We start from the raw sequence: 16,863 nt of genomic DNA on the forward strand, positions 1-16,863 counted from the left end.
CAATCATAATTGCAAAACTCTGGTTATGCCATGTGATGGAAGAATGGGGGAATCATCTTGCATGAGAATCAATCTGAACCTTTATCTGGAAGTACACAAAATGGAAATAGGTACATCAAAGAACCAACATTTTACTAACATGTAGTTCAGATTCTTCTTCCCAATGTGTAGGACAGAGCATTTGCTAGTTGAGATTTGGAGTTGCCATGTGTTAGACCACTCAGAAACAGAGTTCAGGTGTTTTTGGAGAGTAGTTGTGTTATCGGTGGTGTTGAAAAGTTTTACATTGTCAGTGAAGAGGACACAGTTGCTTGTGATGTAATAGCAAAGGTCATTGATGTAGAGAATGAAGAGCGTTGGTCCCAGTACACTACCTTGGGGAACACCGCTTTTAACTGGGATGGGGGTGGATAGGGTGCTTCCTAATTTGACCACTTGTTGTCTATTTGACAGGAATGCTGTAATCCAGCTATGGAGGGATCCTGAGATGCCATAGGATTTGAGTTTTAGGAGTAGTTTGTCGTTGACCACTGAATCAAAGGCTTTGCAGAAGTCGATATAAATTGCATCTATAGATTTCCCTTGATCTAGATGAGTTGTCCATATATTTTTGCAGTGGAGGAGCTGCAGGTTGCAGGATAGTTTTTTTCTGAAACCATGTAGTATTTTGACATTTCAGGATGTGTTTGTTTTTTAAAGTTAGTCTGTCTGCATATATGCATGCAGTGTACAATGCTTTCATCCACTAGGATTATAAAGGAATTGTTCTTCAGATCATGGTGGAAGCACATTAGGATATTGTTCCTGGCAGATTCTAGGACAAAATCTATGTGTCTTTTTTGTTAAAACCAATGTGACTTTTAAAAATATATCTTGCCATTTTCATTGACAATAAAAATATCATGCACATTCACAGCAACGTAAGCCAATTAACAGAGAGACTGTCTCTTCTGATGGCTGTGGAGCAATATAATAGGCCAAAGGAATGAATCACAGGCTGGTTATTAGAGAATGATTGGATAGTATCCAGATAGCCATTGCTAAACCATGGCCAATTGCAAAAAACCTGTACACCATCTTTGATACTGCTTGTGCAGTTTACTTGTCTTTGGTTAGCTTTCCACACAAAATAAACATCAACAAACACAGGCTACTACACTCACAGTGTAGTGCCAAAGTCAGTCCAGGCTTCTAATAAGTCTACATGCATTTAATACACGTTTTAAAGAATAAATAAAAATCACTGTGGTTTTGTGGCTAAGAAGTTGACCTAGAACTGGAGAAATCCAGTGTCTAGGTAGATTACTAGGTACCTTTTGACCAGCTACAGTCTTTGGTCATGTCGAGTTGTCCTAGACTCCTTTTGACCCACCTCAAAGAGTTATTTTTAGGGAGAAAAAGTAGAGACAGGCAGACACTAACTAACCACGAGCACTAAGCAAGACTGTAAATTAAGGGGGACAATAGAAGACAGCAATGACAAACATTTCTATATAATTCTCAAACATAATAAAACAACATATACAAGCCAATTAATCAAAATTTGAACTTCACTCTTTTTAAAAAGCCTAACTGGACCCAACTTATTTGCCTCAGTTGCTCTCAGATTCTTAATAAAAAATAAATAAATATTTTTTAAATTATTATTATTATTATTTATTAGATTTGTATGCCGCCCCTCTCCATAGACTCGAGGCAGCTCACAACAGTAATAACACAATATATAACAAATCTAATAATTAAAAGTCACTAAAAACCCCTTTTTAAAAAGAAAACATACACACAAACATACCATGCATAAACTGTATATATTTTAGAAGGGAACATGGTCAAATTCACATAAAAAAATATGGACAGGATGCCAAAAGGACAATCCAAAATAAATACAAGGGATGCCAATTAATGAAACCCACAGATTAAGTGTTCTTTTCAGTTTTCTCTCTTTTTTTCTTTCAACAGATTAGCCTATTTAAGTGATGATGAATCTTTATAAAAATAAAATAAGAATATTACACACTAATAATATGGGAAGATTGGGCATCTCTTGTAATGTATTATCTTACGGAATAAGAGGAAAATGAAATAGGAATACCCAATTGCAGAGGCCTAGTTTTCTTAAATGAATTAATAATTACAATTTTGGAATATATGCTTAGTTTGGTATTACTTTTTAATCTCTTGTTCATACACAAGAGTGTAGGACACATAGTGTTGTCAGAACTTAGTAAGAAGTCAGAGAAAACTGGCTGAATAGTGCATGAATTTTCCTCTCTATCTTTCTTCAGATTAAAACATTGAAAAACTTAGTGGTGGTCAAAACATTCACACACTTCAGAAATGTCGTACTTCACTTTCAGTTCAGGAGAGCTTATGTCATCCTACATGCTTCTGTAATATGTAATATAAAAATATGTGCATCTTGCAAGACACAAGAAGAATCTTCTTTCCTGTGGGTAAAAAAAGGAAACAAGCAATGTCTTTTGGGAAGCACGCCAGTTTATTGCATAAAATGAAAAACAAATGCCAGGGATGAAATCTGATCTCTCAGAATCCAAAATGCTATCCTTCCCCTTTGGCAGGGATCCCAGCTAGTACCCCATATATATTTGGTCTCCTCCACTCCACAAGGTGGTTACTGAAAGAAAGCTCTGCCAAAAAATATGAGAGACAATAAAAAAGCACAATATACCCCAAATATGGACCATTCGTCTATGAAAAGCCTGCTGTTCCTCATGTCCACCTTGTGCATTTGCTCCAGCCATTCTGCAGTTTCCCAACTGCGTTTCTCTGCGTTCCTGGATCCCAAACACCAGACTTACCTCCGTTGGGACTATGATGATGAACTTGCCGTTATGAGTTTTGAGTTTCAAGCCCAGTCAACTGGATGGGTGGCTTTTGGCTTCACCATTAATAAGGAGATTCCTGGAGCAGACTTTGTGATTGGTGGTGTTCTTCCAGATGGCAACATCTATTTCTCAGTAAGACTAAAGCAAGAATGCAATTTCATTAGAGGCTGGGCTCAGGGCACGTAATTGAGGAGGGAAGAGAGATAATTTATAGTTTGAAAGTACTACACAATACAAGGTTTGGAGATGCTCATTTCACGATGACCAGTAAGATAGCTGCAGTATCATTTATGAATTGCTAGGGCTGCATGATATTTTCATTCTTGCTGGCTGGCATAGCAGAAAAAGAATATTTGAGGGAGATGGGTGATTCAAAAATGCAAAATATAAATAAATAAATCCCTGGTGGCTTCTGCAGTTTTGGTTTGGAAGGCACAGAAATAATTATTGTTGAGCCATAATTTGTGCTCTAAAAGCAATGCTCCCTAAACCCTCAACAAAATAAGAAAGAAAAAAAACTATCTTTAAAAGAGATAGTGTAATATCTATAGTTTATTTTGTCTTGGGGATGTTTTCCTATTCAGAAACTATTAATTTTACTACTGAATTTTGTGAAATGGAAAGTCTGGTACACCTACCACAACTGCAAAATTCAGAGCCAAGTATTATTTCTTGTGTTCCAGGATTTTTTTTTTATTGTAATATCAAGAAATATAACACATCCCTACCAAATTACAAGCTAATTTTTACCTTTAAGCCTAGCAACATAATTACATTTTTTTAAAATGTATACAGTTACCGTGTTTCCCTAAAAATAAGACACTATCAATTTTTTTTACCCTGAAATAAGCACTTGGCCATATTGCCATGCACTCAAAACCTTGATTGGATTATTATCAGGGGATGTCTTATTTTGGGGAAAAGAGTATATACACACATTTACAATCAGTGCAATTATTAAATAGTCATACTGCATCTGGCTATTAACATAGCAATTGGTAGAAAGTAAAAATGGAGAGGAGCAACTTAGAACTAGAAGACCTCCAGGATCTCTTCCAACTCTGTTGTTGTTGTTTTAATAACCAGATGCAATATTTTAATTCAATTATTCACATATATACCCATTCGGTCATACACACTCCTTCTTCCTACCTATCTATAGCAATCCTGCAAAAAGATCAATGAGATATGAATATAAAGATTGGTCCAAGGTCTCCAGGGCAGTTCATTCTGGTGATGGTGTCTGTAACTGGATGGTCTGTTATCCAAATGATGGTCTCTTCCTCTATCCATGGCAACATATTTGCAAGTTCTTCCTATTTCACTCAGGATTGGCATGGTGTGAACAAGGATACCATCCTGGAGGATGAAAGTCAAGATTATGAGCTCCTGTCATTAACCCAGGATGCAACGTCCACCACCATGGCATTCAGGCGACAGTTCCGGACGTGCGATGAACATGACCTGGACATCACAGTAAGCAAGACAATGAGAGCTCTTATTATTTCTTTATTTGTTTGTTTAATTTTTCATCCCATATTTATTATTTTTATAAATAACCCAAGGCAGCAAACATACCTAACATTCCTTCTTCCTCCTCTTTTCAATTCTGTGAAGTGAGTTGGGTTGAGAGAAAGTGACTGATCCAAAGTCACCCAGCCAGCCCATTTTAAATAATTAAATCAAATTGTTAAATTGTCTCATGGCGAGTTGGCCCATGACAAGTTGACCTTAGCGAGTTGCCCATGATGAGTGGGCAGCAGAGAGTTGGCCACAACAAGTTGGCTGTGGTGATGCATCTTCACTCAATCTCTTTGCCACTTGCAGGGCAACTAACAGAGCTCAAATCATGGTTCCACTACTGGAAAAAAAACAGAACTAAAAATCTGAGACACAACCACATCCCTCCCAAGCCACACATACCCAGAATTTCAGAGTTGCATTGTTTCACTAAACCCATCTTTTAAATGCTAGTGTTTAATTTGAGACAATTCTCTGTTTCCATACTAGTCCAAAATCCTCTTCTGACATATCTTTCTTTGTCAGAACTGAAGTGAGTAGAAAGCTGTTATTTTAGTGGTAGTCATTTATAGTTTTATTTTAAAACCAGTGGTGGGATCCTGCCAGTTTAACAACCAGTTCAGTGATTGTGCACTTTACGTGTGCACGCACTTGCACAATTTAATGAAAACTTATCCTCTGCGTTACTGCTGGGGAGAAACACAGCTGAGGTGTGACAATCTGCTCTGCCATATGAATCAGCTGAGAAGATATAGATTAATAAAACACATGGGCCGGCAGGCCCACCTGATCATTGGAGCAACTCAGTTCGCCCAAACTGGTCTGAACCAGTAGAATCCAACCCCTGTTTAAAAACATGAAAAGAAAGAACAATCTTAATTTTAAAGAAAGGAAACAGAGAATAAATTAGTTAAAGGAATTTCTATGCATGTGGGTGGCTAAGAACCTAAACAATGAGAAGAAGAGGTAATTAATGGTTATGATCTCTGCCCTTATCCCTAAAAAGGAGGCTAAAATATATTAAAAACTGTTGCAGGAACTGGGTATGCCTACTTTGATGAAAAGAGGGACTAAGGGTGACATGATAGTAGTGTTCCAATATCTCAGGGGTTGCCACAAAGAAGAGGGAATGAACCTATTCTCCAAAGTACCTAACGGCAGGACAAGAAGTAATGGATATAAACTAATCAAGGAGACAACCAATCTAGAACTAAGAAAAAATTTCCTATTTCTTCTTAGTTCTGGATTGCTTGTCTCCTTGATTATGGTAGTCAGTGGAACAACTTGCCTCCAGAAGTTGTGGGTAGGCTCCATCACTGGATGTTTTGAAGAAGAGAGATTAACAACCATTTGTCTGAAATGGTATAAGGTCTCCTGTTTGAGTAGGCAGTTGAACTAAAGGACTTCCAAGGTCCCTTCCACCTCTATTATTCTGTTAACCCTTGGTGAAAGGGCACCATCTTTATCTCTTAGGATCCTGTTCCAGATATTATTGGCTACAACAGACAAGTCATGCTTCTTTGGTCCCATAACATGGCAACTAGTGATGGGCAAACCCAACAGTGTTCGGGTTCGGCGAATTCAGACGAACTTCACGCAAAGTTCGGCCGAACCCGAACTCAAACTCCGAACGCTACGTGACATCAAAGCTCCACCCCCGGAATCCCATCGTTTTTTATTTTTACGGATTTTTTATTTTTATTTATTTTTATTTTTACAAAAAAGGATGCCGCAGTGACGCCGCAAGCAAAGGAAGGTCTTTTCATGTAAATTTGTTTTATTATTATTATGTGAAAAGACCTCCCTTTGCTTGCGGCGCCACTGCGGCATCCTTTCATGTAAAAATAAAAATTGTTATTTTTACGAAAAAGGACGCCGCAGCGGCACTGCAAGCTAAATGTTTAGGGATATTATAGGACAGAGGAGACTTTCTATTTCATTTGCGTCTACACAGGGTGACACACTACGCCTCATGACTGTATTGGGCACAAATGACACGATTGACTTCTTCAAAGGAGAAATAATCCACAAATCTCTCTTCTTGATGCTGGTGGCAACTGAAGAGGAACTGAATGGTCCCAGTGTCTATCATGTATATGATTTGAAATTAAATGATGTAAGTATCTAAAATTAAAAACTCTTTCTATTCCATTGCCTTCAATGGTCCCTAGCATATTGATCTCTTTCATTCATTGGCTCCTTGCTTTGGTAACCACACTGAGCAAGAGTGCAGAGGCTTGAGATATCCAGTTGCTTTGCAACTGCTCTACTACTTATTAGTCTGGGTTATTGACTGAATAACCACCACTAGATTAGCAAAATTTATAACTGCTTAGAGTAAAGCACTGTGAAGCGGTATATAAGTCTAAATGCTATTTAGCATGTGCCTTGGTTTCCCTTTTCAGTTTCCTGTCCCAGAGGATGACACCACCTATGCCTGTACCTTTCTCCCTTTACCCATTGTCAAGACAAAACATCATATTTATAAGGTAACTGGAAAATCAAACAGGCTGTTTTGCTGGTGAGATTGACAATTATCTCAGACTGCAAGAGCTTTTCACTTGCTGATACCTTCCTGGTCTGACCTTGTCTTTTTTTCTGTCCAGTTTGAGCCCAGGATAACACCTCGGAATATAACAATGGTGCACCATATCCTAGGATATGCCTGTGGCAATGGAAGTGTGCTTCCCAGTGGAATTGGTGACTGCTATGGAGCTGATCCTGATTTTGCTCTGTGCTCTCAGATAATTATTGGCTGGGCTGTAGGAGGAGGGGTGAGTGTATAGATCTTCTAAACTAGATTAAATGGTCTCTATTTCTCATTGAGTGTTTAACCTGCTGTTGTTTGTAAATCTGGAACAGTCTTGCATTTTTAAATTTTTCTTTCATAGCAACTTTTGAGGATGAGGGAGGTATCACTCAATATTTTGAATTATCTAGTGCAGTGTGATTATGGATTTAGCTCAGTGTGGTTTTCTTCTTGCAGTTGTTGCCAAATTAAATCATGTCATCTGACTTTTAACACAAAGGAGTGAGGCTGCCTGCCTTTTTAGGCTCCTTTTCCTAACTATCTGGGTCAAGCTTGTTTCTGTTTGTATGCCTTAAATCTCAACAACATCAAGATCTTAACATCCCAACCTATGCTATCCAATATAACCGTTGTGGCACAGTAGTTAAAGTGCAGTATTTTAGGTAAACTCTGCCTGGAGCCTGAAGTTTGATCCTGATTGGGCTCATACTTCCAAAGTCAATAAAATGTTGGGAGCAATGTGCAAATAATGCTTTTACATTGTAAATTGCCCAGAGAGTCCTATGGGTAGCATATAAATCTAAGTGCAATTACTATATTTCCAGTATTGGTTTCATCATTTTAGGTAGCTGTTTTCAAATAACAAAGGATATTATTCACCATTACAAGTTCCCATCTTATTCTACAACCCTAATACTGTACATATATTTAAAAGCCATTCCACTAAATCCATTGAGATTTTTCCCTTGATAAACACATCAGTCATTGTGTTTGAAGGATTAAATATGTTCTCCCCCATCTGGCAAGAAATTTAGTACCATGACTGTGAAGTGACTCTCTTTCTCTCTCTCTCTCTTCCCCCTCCCCTCCCTCCTATTTCCATAAATAAGTCCTACATGTTCCCAGATGAAACTGGATTCTCCATTGGGACTCCAAATGATCCCCAATGGATCCGACTAGAAATTCATTACAGCAATTTTGATTTAATTCCAGGTAAGTAAAAGTCCATGTGAATTGATTAAGGGAAAAATTAGAGGCACAAACAGTTATCCAGAACAGAATGAAAAGAAGTACATGTTATCGGGATTCAAAGATTCAAATTCCAGATGAAAATAAATGGATATCTGTAAGGAATGTTTCCTATATCTATAAGGGATAGACCACCTGAGCAAAAGAAACAAGACTGTACCAAATGCGATACAATTTTATTTGAGAAATATGCAATTTCTCAAATGGCAGTCCTACGCAATGTGAGATAATAGGGGAGGGGGGAGGAGTGTTTAAGTGAGAAGAGGCAGCACAGTCAGTTCAAAGATGACTAGATAAAACCATGAGAATTTTTAATGGTTTCATCGAATCCAGCTGTAATTTCTAAGCAAGACATAAAAAAGAGTTTCTGTGATACTTATTCTGAGTCTCTGGTACAATATTACAATGAGTCTGCTGGAGGTGGGTAGTTAATAAATTCAGATAAATAAATGTACATATTAATGTATGGTTCCTAAAAGAAAGGAACTCATGGATTTTAGGTGAGTGCTGTTTCACTCAATTCTGTTATTTCTTTTTCCTGAGGCTTAATTGATAACTCAGGCCTGAGAATATACTATACTTCAGAGCTTCGTCCATATGACATAGGAGTGCTACATACAGGAATTTTCACTTTTCCTGTCCACTTCATCCCCCCTCAAGCAGATTCTTTTATGTCTTATGGCATATGCAATACCAGTCATTTTCATGAGGTAAGCTTAATTCATCCCATCACAATCACCGCTACTTCCCTTCTTATTTATTTATTTATTTAACCTTCAAGTCTGTGTTAACTCATTGTGACATTCTGGAGTAGTTCCTGTAGTTTTCTTTTTTTATTACTTATATATATATATATATTTGTTTTCATAGACCAAGGAATCTATGAAATCCCTTGCAAAACATGTGCAGCCACATACATTGGACAAACTAATCAAAGAGTAAACGCACGCATTGCAGAACATAAGAATGCAGTCAAAAAAGAAGAAAAAACTTCCTCCCTTGTCCAGCACATTAAAAAAAACAGGGCATGAAATTGACTTTGAAAAAACTAAATTACTTTCCAAAACAGAAAATGTATACAAAAGAATAATCATGGAAGCAATAGAGATAGAAAAACACCCCCTCAGCATGAACAAACAAGATGACACGTCCCGCCTACCAGAGATTTGGAAACCAGCCTTAAATAAAAAAACATATCATAATCATCACCATGTCAATCCTTCAACTAAATATGATTCCACCAACCAATCAAATCATTAAAACATAGCCACCCAATCTATTTGCTACATTCAAACCAAATCTCCACCCCCACCGCTTTATATAAGGAACAAATGGCAGTGTGTGTATGTATGTATATATATATATATATATATATATATATATATATATATATATATATATATAAATAATAAGAAATGGCCCTCGGTTGGGCCTAGAGGCAAAAAGGAGATGTGACGTTCCTTCAATATACCAGGGTGATCCAACAGAAAAAACACATTACCCTGGAGAGGGAACTTTTGACTTGGGCGTCCTCCTCAACCCACGGCTGACATTGGACCATCATCTCTTGGCTGTGGCTAGTGGGGCATTTGCCCAGGTTCACCTGGTGCACCAGTTGCAGCCCTATCTGGACAGGGAGTCTCTACTCACAGTCACTCATGCTCAAGGTTTGACTACTGTAATGCTCTCCATATGGGGCTACCTCTAAAGAGCATTCAGAAACTACAAATTGTGCAGAATGCAGCTGAGCAAGCAATAATAGACCTCCCAAGGTATGCCCATGTTTCTTCAGCACTCCTTGGACTGCATTGGCTGCCAATTGGTTTCCGGACGTGATTCAAAGTATTGGTTATGATCTATAAATCTCTACATGGCATCGGACCAGATTACTTACAGGACCGCCTTCTGCCGCATGAATCCCAGCATCTGGTTAGGTCCCACATAGTTGGCCTTCTCCAGATCCCATCAACTAGACAATGTCTCTTTGTGGGGCCTAGGGGAAGAGCCTTCGCTGTAGGGGGCCCAACTCTCTGGAACCAGTTCCCCCCGGAAATTTGTACTGTCCCCACCCTCCTCGCCTTCTGCAAGAATCTAAAAACATATTTATGCCACCAGGCTTGGTGTCACTAGACCCTAGACTCTGGCCAATGAATGTGTGGTATGTCTGTGATTTGAATCTGGAAGAATGGTTTTTAATGTTTTAGCCTTTTTAGAATTAGTTTTTTAGATTAGTTATTTATATTAATTGGATCAGATATGTTATTGTATTGTGTTTTATTGATGTGTTGTGAGCCGCCCCGAGTCCACAGAGAGGGGTGGCATACAAGTCCATTAAATAAATAAATAAATAAATAAATAAATAAATAAATAAATAAATAAATAAATAAATAAATAAATAAATAAATAAGTAAGTAAGTAAGTAAGTAAGTAAGTAAATAAGTAAATAAGTAAATAAGTAAATAAGTAAATAAATAAATAAATAAATAAATAAATATCAATGCATATACCCTAAAATGCAGAGGAAACTCAAAAAATTAGAATATCGTACAAAAGTTCACTTATTTCAGTTATGCAATTTACAATGTGACATTAATTTATGAGAGAGACTCATTAAATGCAACACAAGATAATTCATGCCATGATTTGTCATAATTGTGATGATAGTGGGATCCACCTCGTGAAAACCCCAAATCCACAATCTCAGAAAATGTATATGATATAATGTCTCTGGAAATAGCTATGTATTTTATTTCTCCCATATCATATAAGTGTGTGTCATTTTATCTATAATTGTGTCCCTCCAAAGTTAAAAATCTTTTATTTCTCAACAAAATCCATGTTCTCATCCAGGCTATTGCAGCATAGTAATTTGGCTCCCAATTCTGAAGTCCAAATCCTCCTCTAGATCTGACATCTTGTAACATTTTTGTATTTATCCTCACTCTTTTCCCTTGCCAGACAAATTTCAAAATATTTATGTCTTTAAAATATTTTTTCTCAATTCTTATTGGTATTGTCAAAAATAGAAATAATAGACGTGGTAATATGTTCATCTTAATTGAGGTTATTCTGCCCATCAATGATAATTGAAGATTTTTCCAATTTTCCAAATCAATCTCAATTTATTTCATCAGTCTACAATAATTTTTCTTCTTTGATCATTATATATCTGGCTGACACCTGAATTCCTAAACATATTACCTTTTTTAATCTCTATATTTAGTTTTCCAATTAATTCCCTTTTTTGTTTTTCTATTATGTTTTTCACAAAAAGTTTGGTTTTATCTTTACTAATTTTTCCAACTTCTCCATATTTTTCAATCTGCAACATCAGTTTTGGTCCCATCTGTAAAGTCACCTCGGAAAGGGGTGGCATTGAAATCCAATGAATGAATGAATGAATGAATGAATGAATGAATGAATGAATGAATGAATGAATGAATGAATGAATGAACAAAAGAATCCTGTTGGCTAATAACGGAACTGATGGAGGGAGAGAAACACATGAGTAGGAAAATTTCCTCTTCCTGCTGTTCAGATTAAATTTCACCTCCTTCAAAACTGTGTTTCATCCCAGATCCAGTCTAAAACTAGTTAATCTCTTTTCTGCTCCAGATCAACGGGAGTCCAGTGCCAGATATGCATGTCTTTGGTTATTTACTCCATACCCACCTAGCTGGAAGGGGAGTAAGAGGTGTCCAATATCGGTAAGGAAGTTTTTCTAGGCCAGATGTAACAGTAACACAACTCCCACCCAAGCTAAAAACAAAGAAAAATCAAAATAGAAAGAGTCTTTATGAAAGAGTTTTGTCCACATAGCTATAATGTTCTAGGCTGTGGTCAAACCTAAAAGGTTGGAACGACAAAGTGGACATGGAATAGCCCAGGGAGCTAGAACCCAAGCCACAAAACAAGGGGCATGTTCACATGGCCAACCATAGAAAGCTGTTGTAACAGTAAAGGTTGCAGGTTGAGTGTTTCCTTCACCTGATCAGTCAAGAGTTGCTTCGTTGATAGTTGCCCTGTGTCTTTATTCCTTTAATCTTCCTTAACCTCATTCTTTAAAGCCAAGATGAGGCCATGATAGTCACTCTGTCACTGTTTCTGATCCGGAACATGTGCCAACATTTTCCCTTAAAAACTAGCTGGGATTCCTTGGCCACATTCAGCCACATTCAGAGGACTGTGGGGGGTCCCCATACTGACACTGACTCATGCCCTAACGAGCTCCCCATGCCTTTTGAAACAGGCCAGATTACACCAAAAAGAAGAGCCAATATCCGAAGAAGAGAGACTTTGTACTATATGCTGATGGAGCCAAGGCAATGTGAAGACAGAGCCATAAATTTCATTTTCCTAATTCTAACTATTTTTCTGGAAATTATTAAATCATGCTTTTTTAAAAACCCCAAACAGATACCTCTCTGCAATATGAGCAATGGCCTGTCTCACTGATATTGTCTCTATGTATAGGAATGGAAAACAGTTGAGGATCCTCTGCGAAGACAATAAATATGATTTCAATCTTCAGGAAGTAAGAAACTTGAAGAAGGCTGTTATTCTCAAACCGGTATGTCATTCTAAGATATCTGCTTGAGTTAGAGTTAGGCAATAAGCCGGTTATAATTTTCTCTCTGATTTGTGATGGCTGCTTTGTTCACAGGGAGATGAATTCCTGGTGGAGTGCCATTATCAAAATACAGATCGGGGAGAGACAATCTTTGTAAGTCTTATCTCAATACTTAGGATAGACAGAGTGGTGGATAGACAGTTTTTGAAAATTAGATCAGGATCATCCTGTAATATACAAATATTTTAGTAATAGTCTGCAAGGTCTACAATAGTTATTAGTAACTTGGGCTAGGAAGATGGAGCAAAATTTCCAGCTTTCTATTTGAAGAGAAAAAAATACCTCAAACAAATATCACTTTTCTTTTTCTTTCTCTCAGGGAGGCCCAAGTACCCTTAATGAAATGTGCCTGTTATTCCTCTTCTACTATCCTCGAAACAACATATCCAACTGCCTAGGACTACCAGACATTCAATATGTTGCCAATCAGCTTGGCCAAGAGGCAAACGAGTGAGTGCTTCAGGCATAAAGTTGCCAAGAAACAAAGTTGCTTGGAAGGCATAGTGGGAGAATGTGTGAGTAATGGCTTGCTCCCAAAACATCCTAATGTCAAAAGCACCCTGGACAACTAGTCACCACTCCAATTATGGAATGCAGAATCCTCCATGTTTTCTCCATGCTTAATAGGGCAATGGGATGCCAGCAGGGAAACCAATCTGCACATATCTGGAAGGGAAGCATCCTAAGGGGACATCTGTGGTTTGTGCAAATGATGTACACCTACTGTATATGTATCCATATAGGTGAATCTCTGCATAGCAAGAATATAAAACCTGTATCCTCAGGGTGGAGACATCAACTTGAACTGTATTTAGCTAATTTAATCCATTTAAATCCAATTAAGTCAAATGTTTGTCCTATCCCCTGTCCAGTGTGTGCGTATGTGTGTTCAGCACGCGGGACCATTCCTAATGTTTTGGTTGTAATTTGGAGTCTGGCAATGACTGGTTGAGCTGGAGACTGTTTAAATGCACACCCATTATTCCCAACCATTAGCCAGGTCATGACCACCTATTATCTGCCTGTTTTCACCCAACATTAGCTTTTTTGGATGCAGCTTTTTCTGCCTCCATGTCTCATCTTGGTATCTGTAGACAATCCCTGTGTTGTGATTTCCCCCTGCAGCCCATCAGAAGGAATGATGGCCATCAACTCTATACAATGGGACAATGAAACTGTCAAGAAAGCAGAGAAAGCATGCAAGGAAGCACCTCAGATTATTAATATAAAAACCATTGATGTAAGTAGGCTTTAAATACTGGAGGAAATACAATTGTTGAACTGGAAATGAAATGAGACAACTTACCACAGACAACTCACAACAGTCAACTCACAATGGAACAACTTGCCAGAGGACAATTCAACAATTTGGTTTAATTATTTTAAATATTTCTTAAAATAATTTACATTTTTGTCATTCACATTTCATTTTGTGCCTACTTCTTCACCCTTTCTTAATTATTTTACTCCATCATTTCTTTGGTATTAGTGTAACACTTATTCCATGATGAGTTGTCTCGCAGCAAGTTGGCCATGGTGAATTGTCATAGACCGAAATGAAAAAGTGACAAATGAAACAATAGCTAGCTAGTCTTGGCTCTCCATGAGGTTTATACCTTCCAATCTCTTTAGTCTGAACATGGTGTGAAGAATAGCAATTAATTAGGCAGCATCTTTCCAAATTTTATGCAACAGAAGCTGACATATTGTCGCTTTCAACTCCCATCAAAGGGAACACAGACAAAGATCATCTGTAGTTCAAAGCAAAATTAGATCAGGTAATTGAAAAGCATTAATGGGCCTCTTTTTCCCATTCCTTTTTTAATCTAATTGGTCCTTTGTCCATTTTCCTCTTTGGATGGTCTTTTACACTAGACTTTGCCTTAGTTCATTTCCTGCTCAATATCTATCTTATTCTAGATTAAAAATCCCTGTTTTTGTTCAGGTACTGACACAGTAGCCATTGAAAATTGGGACAGGAAAAAAGATATAGAAGTATATTCTTTTTTAAAAATATATAGTAAGCCTTTTTTTCAATTTTAAATAGTAAATCAATTACATGCATGACCTTCTAGTTCCAAGTCTTCCTTTGATTTGGTTGGGTTCCAACCCATTTTCAACCCATTTTTAGAAATACTGTATATTCTTCTACGTTCCATTCATCTCCTTGGAAAGTTTTTTCTTTAAGTACAAATATGGCTATCTGCCAGAAAAATTATAAATATTTAAATAAGACATCACATTCTGTACATTTCCAGCATCACATTTCCCTAAAAAAAAAATTTAAAAAACCAGAATAAGCAGAGTTTTGAAATAATTGTTCCTGCTAGTAGTTGTTATTTTATCATTTAAATTTGGTCTGTCTATTCTAATTTCATCAAGAAAATCTTGCACAAAGTCCAGGGTCCTTAACAGGAGTATTATGACTAGAATGAAAAAAAAAGATATTTTACTTTCACTGATCTCTGAAATTTAGATTGTCCTGTAGGTGCTTTAACCACAAGCCTATATGTATATTACTTTTATTTCTTTATTTTAAAAAATAAATTGATAGCTATATTTGAAAATAATGGGTTCCCTTTCTAACAAAATATATTTATATTGTCATAACAAAAAATGCACAAGTACATGTACGTAATGTAATATAGCAATATACATGTGCTTTATTATAAACTAGTTTTATGGACTTAAATAGATTCTTCTAACCAAAGCATTGAAGGTTTCTTGTAGGTCTCAAAGAATCCTTGCCTAAAGAATCCTTTCCTTATAAATATGGGCAAGGCCCAACAAGTAGGTATTGTCCGTCTTGAACATTTTGCTTCTTTATTTGTAGGAGGTGATGGTAAACGAAACTGGTTTCATTCGTGATATTGATGTTCCTGAACCAGCACCCTGCAAGTTGAGTCCAAGAGACACAATTACAACACATTAACCAGAAGGGCACACCAAGTACGAAGTCATTCCAGATGTGGTTTCTAAAGCTGTTAGCACCTCTTAGCGTGCTGTTCATAGCTTTGGGGTTTGTTAGGATTTGTTTCTGGAAAATGTTCTTGGAATTAGGTGTTGTCCAAAAATGGTATTTCTTGTAATGTAAAAAAACCAAAATATTAAGGAAATATGCTTTTTATTTTTCAAATACTGAAAAATGCACCAAGTGTCCGGATGATAAATATCCTGCTGTTCATAGCTTTGGGGTTTGTTAGGCTTCTCATCGTCCCCCCCCTCCCTCCCCCTGGTATGAGTCAAGAGCTACCCTTGCCAGTTTGTTGTTCTAATCTCAGTTGTGGAGCTGCTGTTGTCCTTTAGTTTTCTCTATGACTGGGAGTCTACATCCAACCACTTTTTTAAAATTGATGTGTGTATGAAGTTCAAAGCTGAAACAAGCCAGCCAGCACTGGGGAGAGGTCAAAATACTGTTATTACCAGGAATTTCAAGAGGATCTACCCTTCTTTTCAATTTCAAGCCAATCCTGACATGCAGTTTCATTCTGGGAAGAAATAGGGCATCAGTCATGGGGTAAGCAGAGGATAAGAATCCAGGGCAAATGTGGGCAACCAGTCAATTTTATAGCAAACTTCCTCAACCTGGTATCTTTGAAATATATCATCTAGATTGGAATTCCCCGATTTCCTAGCCAACATAGCCAAATTCCTTGCTACCTGGGAAGTTTGAATATATGGAAGATACCTGGATAAAAAAGGGGAACTCTTAAGTATTCTCTTATGTTCATCATTGATTGTCTGGGAAGGCAAGCAAAATGCCTTTATTGGAAGATCTTTAGAAAGTACAGTAGTCTGAGGTAATCCAAAGTAATAACATCCACAGTTGAAGCAAGAAACAATATATACTCGAACAAGGCAGTGGAGCAGACAAGTTGGCCCTTGACTTGAGTAAAAATGAATTCACACATGAACCTGACACATAGTATATTTAAGTATATTAAAATGGAGAAAATAATTAATAAAAATGCTGAATCTTTAAAAAATAGAACACAGTTTTGGGTATTTTGACATGTGAACAAATGACCTTGCCATTTACTCTATCATTAGCAATCCAATTCTATTTTAAAGGTTCCACTAGAATAAAA

General features: G+C 37.1%; 1 protein-coding gene across 1 annotated transcript; it reads left to right on the forward strand.

The window, feature by feature from the left end:
• The first annotated feature begins 2,660 nt into the window (after positions 1-2,660).
• On the forward strand, positions 2,661-15,707 carry LOC139158832 (putative DBH-like monooxygenase protein 2). The gene is made up of 13 exons (XM_070736171.1): positions 2,661-2,978; positions 4,176-4,322; positions 6,322-6,483; positions 6,773-6,856; positions 6,974-7,141; positions 8,007-8,109; positions 8,689-8,855; positions 11,761-11,852; positions 12,619-12,715; positions 12,809-12,868; positions 13,095-13,225; positions 13,901-14,015; positions 15,609-15,707. Exons 1-13 carry the CDS (start codon positions 2,661-2,663, stop codon positions 15,705-15,707), a joined length of 1,743 nt encoding a protein of 580 aa, XP_070592272.1.
• The last annotated feature ends 1,156 nt before the right edge of the window (positions 15,708-16,863 follow it).

This window comes from Erythrolamprus reginae, chromosome 2 (genome assembly GCF_031021105.1).
Source record: "Erythrolamprus reginae isolate rEryReg1 chromosome 2, rEryReg1.hap1, whole genome shotgun sequence".
In the NCBI taxonomy this organism is placed as follows: domain Eukaryota; kingdom Metazoa; phylum Chordata; class Lepidosauria; order Squamata; family Dipsadidae; genus Erythrolamprus; species Erythrolamprus reginae.